At 39.8% G+C, this 15,442-nt stretch overlaps 2 protein-coding genes and 1 pseudogene across 3 annotated transcripts; 1 reads left to right on the top strand and 2 right to left on the bottom strand.

The window, feature by feature from the left end:
* The first annotated feature begins 3,721 nt into the window (after positions 1–3,721).
* On the top strand, positions 3,722–6,848 carry LOC147863975 (uncharacterized). 2 transcript variants are annotated; one of them, XM_087319607.1, is made up of 3 exons: positions 3,722–3,974; positions 4,830–6,117; positions 6,453–6,848. In XM_087319607.1, the coding sequence occupies exons 2-3, from the start codon at positions 4,912–4,914 to the stop codon at positions 6,567–6,569; spliced, it is 1,323 nt and encodes a 440-aa protein (XP_087175733.1). In that variant the 5' UTR covers positions 3,722–3,974; positions 4,830–4,911; the 3' UTR covers positions 6,570–6,848. The 2 variants fall into 2 exon arrangements, with proteins under 2 accessions (XP_087175733.1, XP_087175732.1); XM_087319606.1 differs by having other exon boundaries at positions 4,825–6,117.
* Positions 6,849–7,660: 812 nt separating this feature from the next.
* LOC147863974 (adenine/guanine permease AZG1 pseudogene) lies at positions 7,661–9,509 on the bottom strand (annotated as a pseudogene).
* A 3,483-nt stretch (positions 9,510–12,992) lies between these two features.
* LOC147863973 (adenine/guanine permease AZG1-like) lies at positions 12,993–14,961 on the bottom strand. Its single transcript, XM_087319997.1, has one exon. It carries the CDS (start codon positions 14,851–14,853, stop codon positions 13,108–13,110), a length of 1,746 nt encoding a protein of 581 aa, XP_087176123.1. The 5' UTR covers positions 14,854–14,961; the 3' UTR covers positions 12,993–13,107.
* Positions 14,962–15,442: the final 481 nt, after the last annotated feature.

The following is a 15,442-nucleotide window of genomic DNA, read 5'->3' as shown; positions in this document are numbered from 1 at the left end:
AAATACCCTCTTATAGACGCGTATTATGGCGGTAGTTCAAATTGCTCATGTGATTGAAACTCCAAACATTTCGGATATATGATTAAATAATTTTTGTTAAATCTAATACTCACTTGCTCCTACCGTTTAGTTTAATTTATCTCTTGACCTTGAATACAAAAGTTGGTTATATTACGTGCATTCATAACCCTTTGATTGCACAAAGTGAACACTTTTAGTAGAAAATGGTTCACGTGCATGATCTCAAACTAACACACATGAAGTTCTTGGACAGTTAATGCACATAAAGTAGGACTTCATTCTACGACTTTAATATCCTAAAAGACAATCTTTAGCCTTCCATTGTTACCTTTGTGGATTTAAAATTTTAAAACTTTAATCACGTGACATTGTGAGTATAGTTACATTATAGGTTTAATCACGTGACTTTAATCAATGTGCAATGTATAGTTACATTATAGGTTTTCATGCATGATGGTTATTACACTTGACACAATACACCAAATCTATTATGGGCGTTCAAACCACAATTAGATTATGGTTATGTTATGAGTTCAAATCGACTCATCGTTGTTGTTTCGCTACATAATAGGCGAGATCTAGTAGTCAACTAAAATTTGACAAACTACAAATTATTCAACAATACCCTAAGCACATGTTACATCCAAGATTTTCTTCATCAGATTTGAATTAAATGCATGTCTCTTCTATTAGATAGCAAATCTTGATTCATCATGTCAATATTTGACCCAGGTATTATATGCTCGAAAGTTCAAGGTTTTGTGTTTGAACAAAGAAATTTATGAATGGTATTGAATAAACGTTAACTTTATCATAAATCAATTACCCGTGACATCTGACATATCAAACTAAGTTTGATTTCATCAATGAATTCACACACGTCAACATGCTTAGGGGAATTAGATCGTGAGTATAATCACTTTGCTAATCATAGGTTTTGAAGTGCCATCCACATTTTGGAGAGTGTAGGGCGAGAATGAATTTTTTTCACCCGTCATGGCTAGGGAGAAAAAAAGGTGATTGTCGAAAACAAAACATAATATATGCCATGACTAATATGGTTTATGCATATTTATATAATGGCTATGATCTACAATGTAGGTTCCTAGCTAGAAGAAATTCTTAACGATATTCATTACAATTTAAAAATAAGTAGCATGTTACAAATATTTGCAAAATATTTTATTGTTTCATGACTCGTGCACACCATAATGGTTACAAGTGTGACATGATCATTTTGGGAAGGACCCATGTGCATTGATCAATTAAAGAAGAACATAAATGAAATAGATGATGAGAAATTAGTCTAGAGACAAAAAAACATGTAGACATCTTAGAAAGGTTCTTATAATCAAAATAAATCTTTCCACTTCTAATGAAACTTTGAAGGGTGGTTCTTATGTTGCCACAATCCTCAATTGCAATGAAAGAGGGTTTTCTAAAATGAATAAGATCAAAACATGTAGGTTTATTGATGCACAACATGTGACCACAATTGAAGAGTTTTATGTACACTAAATGCTTTGAAACTTGGAAGAATAGAAGAATTGGACAGTGGCCGTAGCGCAACATTACGTATGTTTTGAAATATGTGTTAATGTATCATCACTCTAATTTCTATTATATGGGTTTATGTTTATTTTTTGCAGTGGATTACATCATCTTTCTATAGTATTATGCCAATATATGGAGTTGTTTTTAAATTATAGCTATGAAAAGAATATATGACATTTTTCATTATGTGCTTTGAGACGGTTAACAAATTTCTTGGCGCATGAATGGATTGCCAAGTTAGAAAAAATTCATTCCGATAAGGCTTACCTATTTGAAAAATACAAGTCCCATGAACTAGCAAGTTGCACGTCGAATTCTAATGTCGGGCTAGACCTACAATGGATCCAAACCTAGAATGTCGGTTATAGCGGAATGTGAGGAAGAATAAAATTTAAAACAAAATGTGACATATAATGAACTCCAACCCAAAGGCAATGATAGCAAACATAATGGTAGTGAAAACAAAGCATAATAATGGGTTCAAACCCAAAATCTACCCCAAATATCTTTTTTCCATTTAGAGATAGTACTTTAGTATTTTTTTTATCTTTTGGCTCGCTCGAAGGCTACAACTCACACGAAGTCATGTTTTATTAGCAGTACATAGTCCATCAGGGGGTGTACCGAATGGTACGAGTGAGATACATGCACCGGATGACCTCTAGGAGATATGATGAGACTTGCACCACGTTCCATCATGCAACTTGTAGACATGCTACATTTTACCTTCTTCATCGTCGAAACCGTCATTGTTGTCACCGTCACTTACGGGCACAAACCGCCCTTCTTTAGGTACCACATGTATGTTGGTGCGGGGAGACTCGAACCTCCAACCTAGCGGTTGGAGTGTCCCCCCATTAACACTACTCCAAATATCTTGAACATATCCCAACCTCAAATCTAATGTAAACCCTGAAAATCGATTAAAACCTAGAATGCAACCTATATATAACTAACGATGTATTGGAAATTGGAGCTATGATCAAAGTATTGGAGGGTTACTTGAGGATTCAACTTATCAAATACTTACTAATACTCTCAGGTATTGAAACGACCCCAAGAAAGTCATGACTCATAACCCGTGATGTAGCCAAATGAACACGTAAGAGAATCAAACCCTAAAGGCAACGAAAACAATTGCATGCATAATATAACACATAATTGAATGAAAGTCATTATTGAATTCTTTGTAAGTTACAACCATCAAGCACCAAACAACAGGCTTCTAGGGAGTATATTTGAATGCACTATGAAATGAAAATGGAACATGCATAATATATATTTGAATGCTAAGTGTGACTCGAAAAATGGACCCCAAATTTGGGTTTCAGCCCTACATATGGTAGCATGTGTATTTTGCGTGATTCATAGATGAGTCTACAAATACAAAAGCTTTTGTCGGCCAGATGCAATTCCTCATTCAAAATGTGAAGAAGATTATGAAACCTAGAATATGCGTCAAACACTCAAATTAAATCCGTAACGTTAACGGAAATCCATTGAGCCCATAAATGTAGAACTAATAATCAAACCCAAGACGTGGCGAAAATCCTAACTCTTAAGGAAAACATCAAAAACCTTGAAGGTGTGATGATAGAGATCCAGTAGCGAAGTCGGACCCCCACAAACCAAATGGGAAATTTAGAGCCTATAAAATGTAACGAGACGACACTCAAACCAAAGAGCCCAGTGGAGGAGGAGGAGGGGATCTCAAAACCACAGAAATTGGATTCGGAAACGAGAATGCGACCAAAACACTCAGAAAACACCGAGGCCGGGATCGATCGATTGATCGAACCGGAAACACCTATATTCCGCGGACAGAGTGGAAGGCCGGAAAATCGAAGAAAAAGAAGAAATAGAAAGGCTGGGAAGGCATATATAGTTTATGTATTGAATACATAGTGATGATACAGTATGTATATATATGTATAGCAGATCAGGTTATAGGCACACAATTTCTATTCAAGAAAAGCAGAGTAATAACAGTCAGCGATGATGCTAACCATCAATGGTAACTGTAGAAAAGAGCTGGCTGTTTTGTTTGTTAGCTTCTTCCTCCTCCTAAACTACCTCTTCAACTGTCACTCTCACACACACTCTCTCTCTGCCTCTGCATCATCATCGCCTCTCTTCATTTCTTTTATTCACCAGATTTAGCTTAGTATGGGTTGGGTTATTCGATCCTTCTATGGGTTCTCCGATCCATCTCGTTTGTGGGTTCTTCCACCGATTCCTGCTGCGCTCTGCTGAATCTCTTACTTCTGTTTGGATTACAAAGTAGACCTTCTTCTTGCTCTCTGTGGATTCCTTCAAGTTTCTGCTAATATTTCTTCAACATCTATTCTTTGATGGGAGGTAATCATAAGCATCATAAGGCTGATCCTCATCGCTTCCTGGTAGGTCACGTCTCTTTCACCGCTTCTCATCTTGCAGCTTCTCTGTTTTTGTTTCATCAATTTCTTCCTTTGACAAAGATTAAGCTTAGTACCTAGGGTTTAGGGTTCTAAGATTTAGGGTTTAGAATTTGCGTTTAGGATTTAAGGTTAAGAATCTAGAGGTTAGGTTTGCTATCTAAGGTTTATGGTTTACTGTTTAGGATTCGTAGCTAGTACCGTAGGTTTAAGGTGAAGTCCGCGTTTTTTTGCTTAGTATCTAAGATTTAAGGTTTAGTTTAAGGATTAGGGTTATCGTCTAGCGTAGCGGCAAGTCATTAACCTTTCCACCTGCGAGGACAAGACTGAGCTACATTGTTGTATATAATGATCATTTGTTGATGATTCATAAGGAGCCACTGTGCGTAAACATATGTACTCTATATGTTTGACATCTTTGAAGATCGACTCGTAAATATGGATTCAGCAGATATCAGAGACTGAGACGTTGTGTACTTTGTCTGCATATTGACAGGCTTCAAAAAGTGGTGGTGTTGTAGTTTCCCAAAGTGTAATTCATTTCTGGCAGATCAAGAACTTAGAAGATGTCCTTACGTGATACAGTGATTGATTTTCTAACTGAAGAAGTGATTACAATGTGGCTTTAGCCAATTCTGTTCGCCAAAATAATTTTTTTGCTTGCTTGGAGTTTTTATGTTTCAAACCCAGCAAATTTGTTCAGATTGCAAAATGGGAAATGGCAGACCTAGAGCATTGACACTTGTACTTAGTTCTTAATTGTTGATGGAAATGAATGAATTCTCGACATGTTTTTAGCCTCTGATTATATATGTTATTTTATCTTTCTGTTCAGAAAAGATGGAAGAAGTGTTGGGGAAAATTCGGGTGTTTTGTACCACAAAAACTCCCTACTGTCGAGGCACAACTTACATTGAAATCGATGCAACAAGACATTGAAGATGGAAGCCTAATATTAGATACTTTAGGTCAGGCTGTCATGCTACCTCCAGTCATGTGCGCTCCTCCGTCATCTCCCGCATCAGTAACGTTATTCACATTGTTCCGGGTAACATCGGGAAGGTTCCATAGCCAATTAGGTCAACCAAGAGATACTTTCACACCATTTATGCTTGAGAATACATTGGTGACTCCACCAATTTTCTCGACTTCAACGACCACGCCAGCAACTCCTTTGTCTACAGCTCCCTTTACTCCACCTCCAGAGCTTGCCCATCTCACAACACCTTCATCACCAGAGGTGCCTTTTGCGCATATGCTAGCATCCTCATTCGAGAACAGTTGCTCCCTTTCAAACCCTAACCATACACGGTGCAAGTATCCCGACACTGAGAAAGGGGTTGCCCCATCAACGACGGGTTTCGACCTTTTTTACCAGTTATATCCATATAGTAGTTGTATGGCCCGGGTGGCATCGTCAAGATCTGGGGGGTCAAGCTCAGGTGTTGCTTCTCCATTTCCGGAGAGGCTTTTCTTAGAGAACGATGATGCTAATGCTGGCGATATTGTGCAGGAATCATGGCATAGGAATGTCACATTCGGGGGATTTGTACCAAAGGTAATGACAGGTGACACTGCTGTGGAACCCGAGCATTTGGAGAGACATATGAAGTTAAAGAATGTGGAAGGTCGCCGTAGTTGCGAACTCTCGCAGAAAGTAGAGACCATCGACCCTAGGAAGCTTACTTCAGATCAATCTCTGGCAACTGAGCATCCAATGAACCATAATACAAGCTTTGATGTGTCTGGCTTTGTAACAAACAATGCGGATGCTTGTACAAGTTGCAAGATATTGTCGCAAAAAGGAGGGAATGGTAGTTGTCCCGCAGATGAGACAGCCATGGGCATTGAGCACGTGAAGAACCATAGAAGCATTGATGCATATGGCCCAGGGTTAACAAATATTAATGGAGAAGGTGATAGATGTTGGGAATCCTTAAAAGAAGTAGAAGACAAGGGTAGCACATGCTGCTGTTCCAGATGCAGTGAGCTTTCTCTGAAGTGTCGAGAACTTTCTGAGGCCCTTGACCAAGCAAAAGAGAAGTTGACAATGCTAGAGAAGAGAGTTGATGTACTGGACGACAAGGAAAGGAAACTGAAGCAGCTCATCCAGTGGATGCAATTGGGTGTAAGTATAGCAGCCTATTTCGAGCTGAAATCTTATATGCTATATACGTAGTATATATGTGTACCTTTGAATTAATGTGCACGAGTATACACATGTATGCAAATACACACATACATATTTTAGTACCTATATATACAAACTCTGCCCACAAACAAGGCAAAGTTTTTATATGTGCATATATGTGTGATATTGATATATACACATACATACACATATCCCAAGCTTGCTTATGTGTATCTTCATGTGCATGTATATGTATATCAATGTGTATATGTATACCTTATAGATGTCAATGTTGACCATTGAATTGAAATGCATGTCTTTTTTGGCTTTAGGCAAAGTTGCAACAAGAGACCACCATTGCTCATGTGTCAAAGGAGGAGTCTGCCCATTTTGATTTACAAGATTGCTCTGGAGAGATTGGGGTTTCTCATGCTCAAGACATTACATAAAATCCTCTCTACATTACAAGAGTCCATCTTGTAATGTTAAATTTCTTGTTTTGGAGAGATTCTCTGCTTCCTGCATTTTTTGCAGTATGTAGTTAATCCAATACGTACATACATATATACAGACTTATTTGCCTCTCCACTAAAAGCCTAGATTATCTCAATACACTTCGTAATTGTAATTTGTGCAAGTTAATGCCCCTAAATAATGCCAATGGCATCCATTCAGTGATAATGTTTTGGCTTAAACACCTCAAAACTTGCTTTGACAAATTCTTTATGGACACCTTGTTTTTTAGTCATCGAAGACAGCTTTTGAACTTTCAATTATGATCAATGTTCAGGAGTACAATGATTATATATTACCTTTGCACTAATAAGCATATGAGAAACCAGCAATACTTGACGAGAATTTGAAATGTGGGGCGGCACCAGAACATTTTCTCCATCCAAATTGAAGATAAACTGAAGAATGCTGTACATCAATGAATATGAGGATCCATGTTTATAAGTGACTGAATCCTCGATCTTCGAATGTTCTTCTTCATTTTGTAAATGGGAAAAACTTTGAACATAGTTCCATCCAGTTTGGTGATGGTCAAGCAAAATGACGATTCAGTGCCATTGTTATTGTTCTTATCATACTTTGTGCTTAATGTTCATTTAACCTTTTCCTCTCTTCTAACATCACCTTTCTGCAATCGGTTTTCTAAAGGTTGATTTATTGACTTAGTTAGAGTCAAAGGTGATCCATCACACAATGCTTTGCATCTAATGCCTTCTCTCTTTATGTTGTCCTCTAAATATTCCCGACTCAGAATCAGGAATACAGTAATAATTTGATCCATAAAGCAGCCCTTATCTTTCTACCAAAGTTAATCAAAGGAATGCTCACAATATCTCTGAAAAAACCTAAACGGGCACTATCTATACGCTTTTTGTATGAAATGAAGAAATCAAATGTGGAACTTGTTTCATCAAATCTCCTACTTTTGCAATGACTTATATTTTATCGGGTTGGGAAATGTGTAGTCACAAAATCTCATGGGCAATGCATACGTTAAAGGCATACATAAATAGCACAAAAGGTGTCTCCCAAAGAATTATAAAGCATTGATGATGCTAACAGCGAATCTTGTCAAAACCTTTGTTCTACATATTAGCTAAAGTTCTTGTAGCACAACCTTCCTATCATATGCATTGATCTCTGCACCTTCCAGTTTAGCATCAGTGCTCAGTATTTCTTTTTCCTTCCCATATTGCCTATATAAATAGAATCCTGAGCCGATCCAGTCCATCAGATTTAGCACGGCATACGTTCCAATACCACCAATCAATCCAAATGCAATTGAGTATGTCAATGGCATAAGGACAATGGTCACAAACGCTGGGATAGCTTCTTTCATGTTCTCCCACTCAATTTCGAGCACGGATTTCATCATTAATGACCCCACTAGAATTAACGGGGGGCCCACTGCCCAGGGTGGGATGGACGCCAACAAGGGTGTAAAAAAGAATGACAAAAAGAAGTAAAAGGCAACAGTGATGGCTGTTAAACCAGTCCTACCCCCTTCCTTGATGCCTGTCGATGACTCAATAAATGCAGTGATTGGCGATGTGCCAAGTAATGCACCGGCTACAATCGCAATGCCATAGCTCAAGAAAGCCGAATATTGGCCCTCGAAATCCCCGTTGTCTTTCATGGATCCTGCGATTTTCGCCATTGAATAGAGCGTTCCCGTTGCATCGAGGATGTCAACGTACAAGAAAGTTACAAGAGCTATCCACAGCTCCCTGGTATTGAGCCCGTGAAAGCGAAGGGCACCCACAGTGCTCTTGACCTTGTGCACATCGACGACCTTTCTGAAGTAATCGTAGGCCAGGTCTCCCTCGGCGGTATTAGGAAAATAGGTGACTCCGGTGTTCCGGAACCACGAGACTGCGGTGACAAAGATGATCCCATAGATCATGGCACCTTTGATGTTCTTGATGAGGGCATAGCTAATGATGATGAAACCTATGATACCGAGCCACAAGGTCGCGCTTTCCATGCGATTGCTTACGCACAAAATGTTGCTTGATACGATGCCACCTGGCAAGAGTTGAGTGGTGCCGTCATTGCCAGATACGATGGGAAACACGGGGATTTTGTCCGGGGCAGGGCACCCGGCGAGAGCGAGTAAGGACGAGGGGCTAAACCCGATGAGGCCGATCCCTTGGCTGGACTGGAGACCGATAACAGTCAAGAAGAGGCCGATCCCTGCACCCGTCGATATCCTTACGGGCCTCGGGATGGCTGTAGCTAGCTTCACCCGGAGGCCGGCCAGTGTGATGGCGATGAAGAAAAGGCCCTCGACAAAGATTGCCCCAAGGGCATCGCGGTACGAGATGTTTCCTGACCCGTGGAAGCCGACCACGGTGTATGCGAAATAAGCATTGGTGCCCATGGCAGGGGCGAGGGCGATGGGGAGGTTAGCGAAAAGGCCGATGATGAGGGAGCCGAAGAGGGATGAGGCGGCGGTGGCGACGATGAGGTCCTTTTTGGTGCGATGGAGGCATGCCTGGTAGCCGGGGTTCAGAGGCAATGAGAATTTGCAGTCGGGGCCGGGAGTGGTGAGGGAGAGTATGGTAGCATCATGAGGGTTTAGGGTTCCTGAGCAATCAGAGGGGGGGATTGAAGGCTGGGGATTGCATATCGGGGTGCAATCGGATTCTGTGCACGTGCCACCACTGTCCATGAGGATGCTAGAATTGACGGCTAAGATGTAGGCCATGGTGAGGAAGGTGGCCGTGCCTGCACGTAGCTCCGTTGTGAAGGACGTCTTTCGGTCTGAGAGCTTGAAGTGGCGGCCGACGAAGCTTGACTCGACAGCTCGGTCGAGTTTTTGGATGCAGCCGCTCCATCTCACCATTACCATTGATCTTCCTCTTCCTCTTCCTGCAAATGAAAGAACCTAAGAAAGAGGGAGAGAGAGAGAGAGTTATATATTCCGAGTAGTAATGTGACAATTTTCTTTATTGGAGCAAGTGGAAATTCTTTCCTCGATGGAGTCTTGGTCTTGCCTATTGGCAATTCAACATGTTCCACTACCCATCTAGTGTAGTTAGTGGGTGGCCATACTCCATTGTCATACCCTTTGTAAGTAGTGGTTTTTTACACACATTTATTAATATAATTGTCTGTTTTTACAAAAAGAGAGAGAGAGAGAGAGAGTATTATGTCATCTTACATTGAATGTAATGGGAGCTTGTTGTGCTATATATATATATATATATATATATATATATATATATATATATATGTGGAGAATCCTTCTATACAACAAGACTTAGATATTCTATGATTGTGTACTAAACCATAGTAATCATATTGAATCTAGGTCTTCTATTCAACATGATTCCATGTGCTATTTACTTCGGTTGATCAAAGAACATCCATTGTTCTTATCTTAGGATTTATTGTGAGGGATAAGTTGGGACATGTGGCTATTCAAAGTTGAAAGTGATGGACGTAGTTAAGAGGTTTTTGGACTTTTTCGTATAAGTAGTCCTCAAAGTGTGATAATCGCTAGTCTTCGAAGTTATAGTTTGTGTAAAGTTAAATTAACGTTTCATAAATCTTTTAGCTCCAAATGCTTGCCTCATGATGCGATGAAACATCCATGCTAAACATTACATGAGAAAGTTGGGCTTCCTGTTGTGGGCAATGACCATTATGAGGATAGTAGCCCATGCTTAAATGCAAGTGGAAGGTCCCTATGTAACGGTTTTACAAAAGTGTCAAGTTGTGCAAGATTCTTGACCTATGGGAAAGTTGTAGTCATTAAGCTTCTATCAAAAAGTTGGTTCTTTGCCAAAATATAATCCTTTTGGTGATAGAGACCCATATCCTTTCTGCGTGGATTAAATTATATCTTTGCCAAAATATTATCCTTAAATTTAGAAGAGAGAGAGAGAGAATTTATTTATTAGTTTGTGCAACTGAGGTTTTATACAAGCAACTTGTTCCTAAAACACTCATTGGTAGAAATTAATAGAGGGGTTGTATTAGGAAAGGATTTTTTGTGCTTGTCGTGTTGTCATGACTCATGAATATATAGATAGATAGATACAATCATACAAGGAGAGATAAAGAGACACACACACTCAAATGTGGGAAAATGCATTTACTATATTGCATGAATTATGGGGAGACACATACTTTACATATAGCCAAATGATATATTGTAGAATCACAACTACAAAAGAGGCAAGAAGGTGATATTTCATTGTTATGGGATACCCTTAGATGTATCATATTAGAGATAGAGATGTTGATGGCGATAATGTTGATATTTTAAGGCCGTAACTAGAGAGAGAGAGAGAGAGAGCTTGGTTAGTGAATGAGGTTTTGAATACATGGCACATTGCCTGATGTATAAAATGATGACATCGAGTTTTAGACGTAGGATGGCATTCTCATCTTCCATATGCTAACAAATTGGTCCAGTCAAAATTTTGCCTTTGCTTCTCCTTAATATCCACAACGTAGATTGACCCATTCGTGATATTCGACATCCGCAATATTCGAGAATACAAAATGACCCCAAGAATATTAAAGAACCATTGAACAATTATTTATTATTTAAAAAAACAATTATTTTTACTTCTATTATATAAAAATATATTAGTCGAAGGTTCCGTTTTTAATGTCAAGAGAGTAAAAAGTGAGGAATTATTGAACCTTCTATTTATTTTATTAAAAATAAAACAAATACTTTTAAGTTTTTCATCTATTATAAGAATATTATTAGTGTTGAGGTTCCCTTTTTAATGTGAATAAAAAATATGAAATTTTATGGAACCTTTTAATTTATTTGCATATTTTTATTTATTTTTTGTTTTATTAAAAAAACAAATACATTTAAGTTCTATATCTATTATAAACATATTATTAGTGTGAGGTCCCCTTTTTAATTTGAGATAAAAATATGAAAATTTATGGGAACCTTTTATTTATTTATTTATTTTTAAAAAATAAAACAAATATATTTAAGTTTTATATCTACTATAAAAATATTATTAGTATGAGGTTCCCTTTTTAATATGAGATAATTATATCAATTTTTGTGGGAGAGTAATGAACCTTTTATTTATTATTATTTATTGAAAATAAAACAAAATACTTTTACGTTTCCATCTATTATATAAAAATATTATTTACTGTAAGTCTCCTTTTTAATGTGAAGTTAAATTTTTTTTTTTAAATGTGAAAGTCTCTTTGTTATATGATATATCTAAGAAACTAAAAAGTATGAACTCTTTTTATTTTTATTTTTTTAACGAATATTTTTTCATGCATTCTTATGCGTATTCATATGCATTTGTATGGTAACCCCCATGAATGCGAATATGTTAATCTATGATCCACGGTATAGATTCTACGTTCCTAGTGAGGTGTTTCTTTGGTGTGGAATGGTTGGTGGGTTGCCTTTGGTGATGGCTTTAAAATGAAAATATATTTCAAATCAGACATGTTTTTTTTTGCATAATGGTTGAAGAAAATAAATACACATAAGTTAATGACGAATGGTAAAGCCATTTTGATGGTTATATCACAAATTTGGGCATCATTGATGGGTTTTCATTGATGGTGCTAGAGCTCTACCCACCACATCATATCACGTGATTTTGGAGTACCTTTGGTATTGGGCAATGTGGTATAACGGGAGCATGAGAAATAGGTTCTTCTTTAATGGACTTTGTAAGACACCACAACAACTCTATAGGTTGAAAAGAAAGATGATTTCACAAATTTCACAACTCTATTTTGTTCCAACAAGAGGTAGATTTATGTGTTCTGGTATTATGGTACTCCAAGAGGGTTTACCTTGCCATGTAGTTAGAAATGAAGTAGTTGAGATAGCCAAAGTTCTATCATCGTCTTGTTTAATAACAAACATAGATTTAAGGGAGAGATACAAAGATAAATAAATAGATAGATTATATTATTGTCATCGAAGGTGAAATATGACTTATGAGACCAAAAATATTACATATCATGTGTGAAAGTGAGTAGCAACTCTCAATGTTCAAGAACTTTACTAATGAATGTTGCAATAGAGAGAGAGAGAGAGAGAGAGAGAGAGAGAGAGATCTAGTTTAAGTTTTTTAAGTACTAAGGACCTAGTTAGATAATGTCACATGCACGCTCTGTCCATTTGGTCTAGTACCTCATGAATTGCTAGTAAAATTTCCAATTTTCCTAACTTCTATGGAACCGGCTCTTGGAAGTTTGTTATATAGCCAATGTCCCATTTGATGTTCTATATCTGGTTGTTTCCCTTATACCTTAAATTCACCACATTCAATTGTTAAGAATAGAGAGTTCAATGACTTGGGAAAACATCAGATTCAAGTTTACTTATTATACCAATGACTCTAATAGATTAAAGATGTAGTCGATGATGCATTAAAAAGACCCCCATTGTGGTCTTCCCAAAAGAATTATAAAACATTGATGAGGATTACAACAAATCTTGTCAAACCTTTTTCTTATTACCTAAGGTTCTTGAAGCTCGACCTTCCTATCATGTGCATCGATGCCTTCAGCTTCAAGTTTATCATCAGCGCCCACTGGTTCTTTTTCCTTCCCATATTCCTTACATAAATGGAACCCTGAGAAGATCCAGTCCACAAGATTTAGCACTACGTACGTTCCAATCCCACCGATCAATCCGTATGCAATTGAGTATGTCAATGGCATAAGGACAATGGTTACAAATGCTGGGATAGCTTCCTTCATGTTCTCCCACTCAATTTCGAGCACTGCTTTCATCATTAATGCCCCCACTAGAATTAGCGGGGGGCCCACTGCCCAGGGTGGGATGGATGCCAACAAGGGTGTAAAAAAGAATGACAAAAAGAAGTAAAAAGCAACAGTGATGGCTGTTAATCCAGTCCTACCCCCTTCCTTGATACCTGTCGATGACTCAATAAATGCAGTGACTGGCGATGTGCCGAGTGTTGCACCAACCACTATTGCACTCGCATCGCTCAAGAAAGCCGAATATTGGCCCTCAAATTCCCCATTCTCTTTCATGGACCCAGAGAATTTCGCCATTGAATATAGCGTCCCGGTTGCATCGAGGATGTCAACATACAAGAAAGTTACAAGAGCTATCCACAACTCCCCAGTATTGAAACCGTTAAAGCGAAGGGCACCTGCAGTATTCTCAATCTTATGCACATCAACGACCTTTTTGAAGTAATCGAAGGCGAGGTCTCCCTCAGAGGTATTAGGGAAATAAGTGACTCCGGTGTTCCGGAACCAAGAGACCGCGGTGACAAAGACGATCCCATAGATCATGGCACCTTTGATGTTCTTGATGAGGGCATAGCTAATGATGATGAAACCCACGATCCCGAGCCACAAAGTCGCGCTTTCCATGCGATTCCTTAGGCACAAGATGTTGCTCGATGCGGAGCCACCTGGCAAGAGTTGAGTGGTGCCGTTGGTGCCGGACACAACCGGAAACACAGGGATTCTGTCCGAGGCAGGGCATCCAGCTAGAGTGAGCAAGGTAGAGGGGCTAAACCCGATGAGACCGATGCCTTGGCTAGACTGGAGCCCGATAACCGCCAAGAAGAGACCGATGCCTGCCCCCGTCGATATCCTGACGGGTCTTGGGATGGCTCTAGCTAGCTTCGCCCGGAGGCCGGCCGCCGTGATGGCGATGAAGAAAAGGCCTTCGACAAAGACTGCGCCAAGGGCATCGCGGTACGAGATGTTGCCAGACCCGTGGAAACCGACCACAGTGTATGCGAAATAGGCGTTGGTACCCATGCCGGGGGCGAGGGCGATGGGGAGGTTAGCAAAAAGGCCCATGATGAGGCAGCCTACGAGGGATGAGGCGGCGGTGGCGACGATGAGATCCTTTTTGGTGCGATCGAGGCATGCCTGGTAGCCGGGGTTCACAGGCAATGAGAATTTGCAGTCGGGGCCGGGAGTGGTGAGGGAGAGTATGGTACCATCATCAGGGAGGGTTCCTGAGCAATCAGAGGGGGGGATTGAAGGCTGGGGACTGCATATGGGGGTGCAATCAGATACTGAGCATGTGCCACCGCTGTCTGTGAGGATGCTAGAATTGACGGCTAAGATGTAGGCCATGGTGAGGAAGGTAGCGGTGCCTGCACGTAGCTCCGTTGTGAAGGAGGTCTTCCGGTCTGAGAGCTTGAAGTGGCGGCCGACGAAGCTGGACTCGACGGCCAGGTTGAGTTTGCGGATGAAGCCCCTCCATCTCACCATACCCAGAGACCTTCTTCTTCCTCTTCTTCCTCTTCTTCTTCTTCTTCTTCTTCTTCTTCCTGCAGATGAACAGAAGAACCCAAGTAACAGACAGAGACCTGTGGAGTATTTGTAGGTTTGTGTGTGTGTGTGTGTGTGTGTGTGTGTCCTAATGACTTTCTTGTGTCCTAATGGAACACAAACGTCTTACTAGAGAGAGAGAGAGAGCAAGAGAGAGATTAGTGAGAGAAATGTGGGTAGGTTGTTATCCCACGTTTCCCTCATCACCCCACCCATTGACATTGTTGCACAGCGGCATTGTCTGCCCGGACATTGGCTACACACCTCCGTGAGGTTGCATCGGCCCCTGAGTCTACCACAATCACTACCTCAAAGAGAGACAGAGAGACAGAGAGAGAGGGAAGGAGGTGGCGGGGACCTGCACTCCGAGGTATCCTTGCATGTGAGGCGACCTCAAACGATGCATGAAAGAAAGGTTTAGAAATTCATAGGGCCATGCCCGTAGGGATGTCTCGTTGGCTCCCCAAAAAAGTTAAAAGTTTAGTTGGGCCAACATATCATTCTAAGCAGACCAAGGCATGTGATCCTT

This window comes from Azolla caroliniana, unplaced genomic scaffold (assembly GCF_043228905.1).
Source record: "Azolla caroliniana isolate FFs.n. ecotype wild unplaced genomic scaffold, voAzoCaro1.0.p SCAF_5, whole genome shotgun sequence".
Taxonomy (NCBI): domain Eukaryota; kingdom Viridiplantae; phylum Streptophyta; class Polypodiopsida; order Salviniales; family Salviniaceae; genus Azolla; species Azolla caroliniana.
The sequence above is the reverse complement of the archived record's forward strand: the minus strand, read 5'-3'. Positions and strand labels throughout refer to the sequence as shown.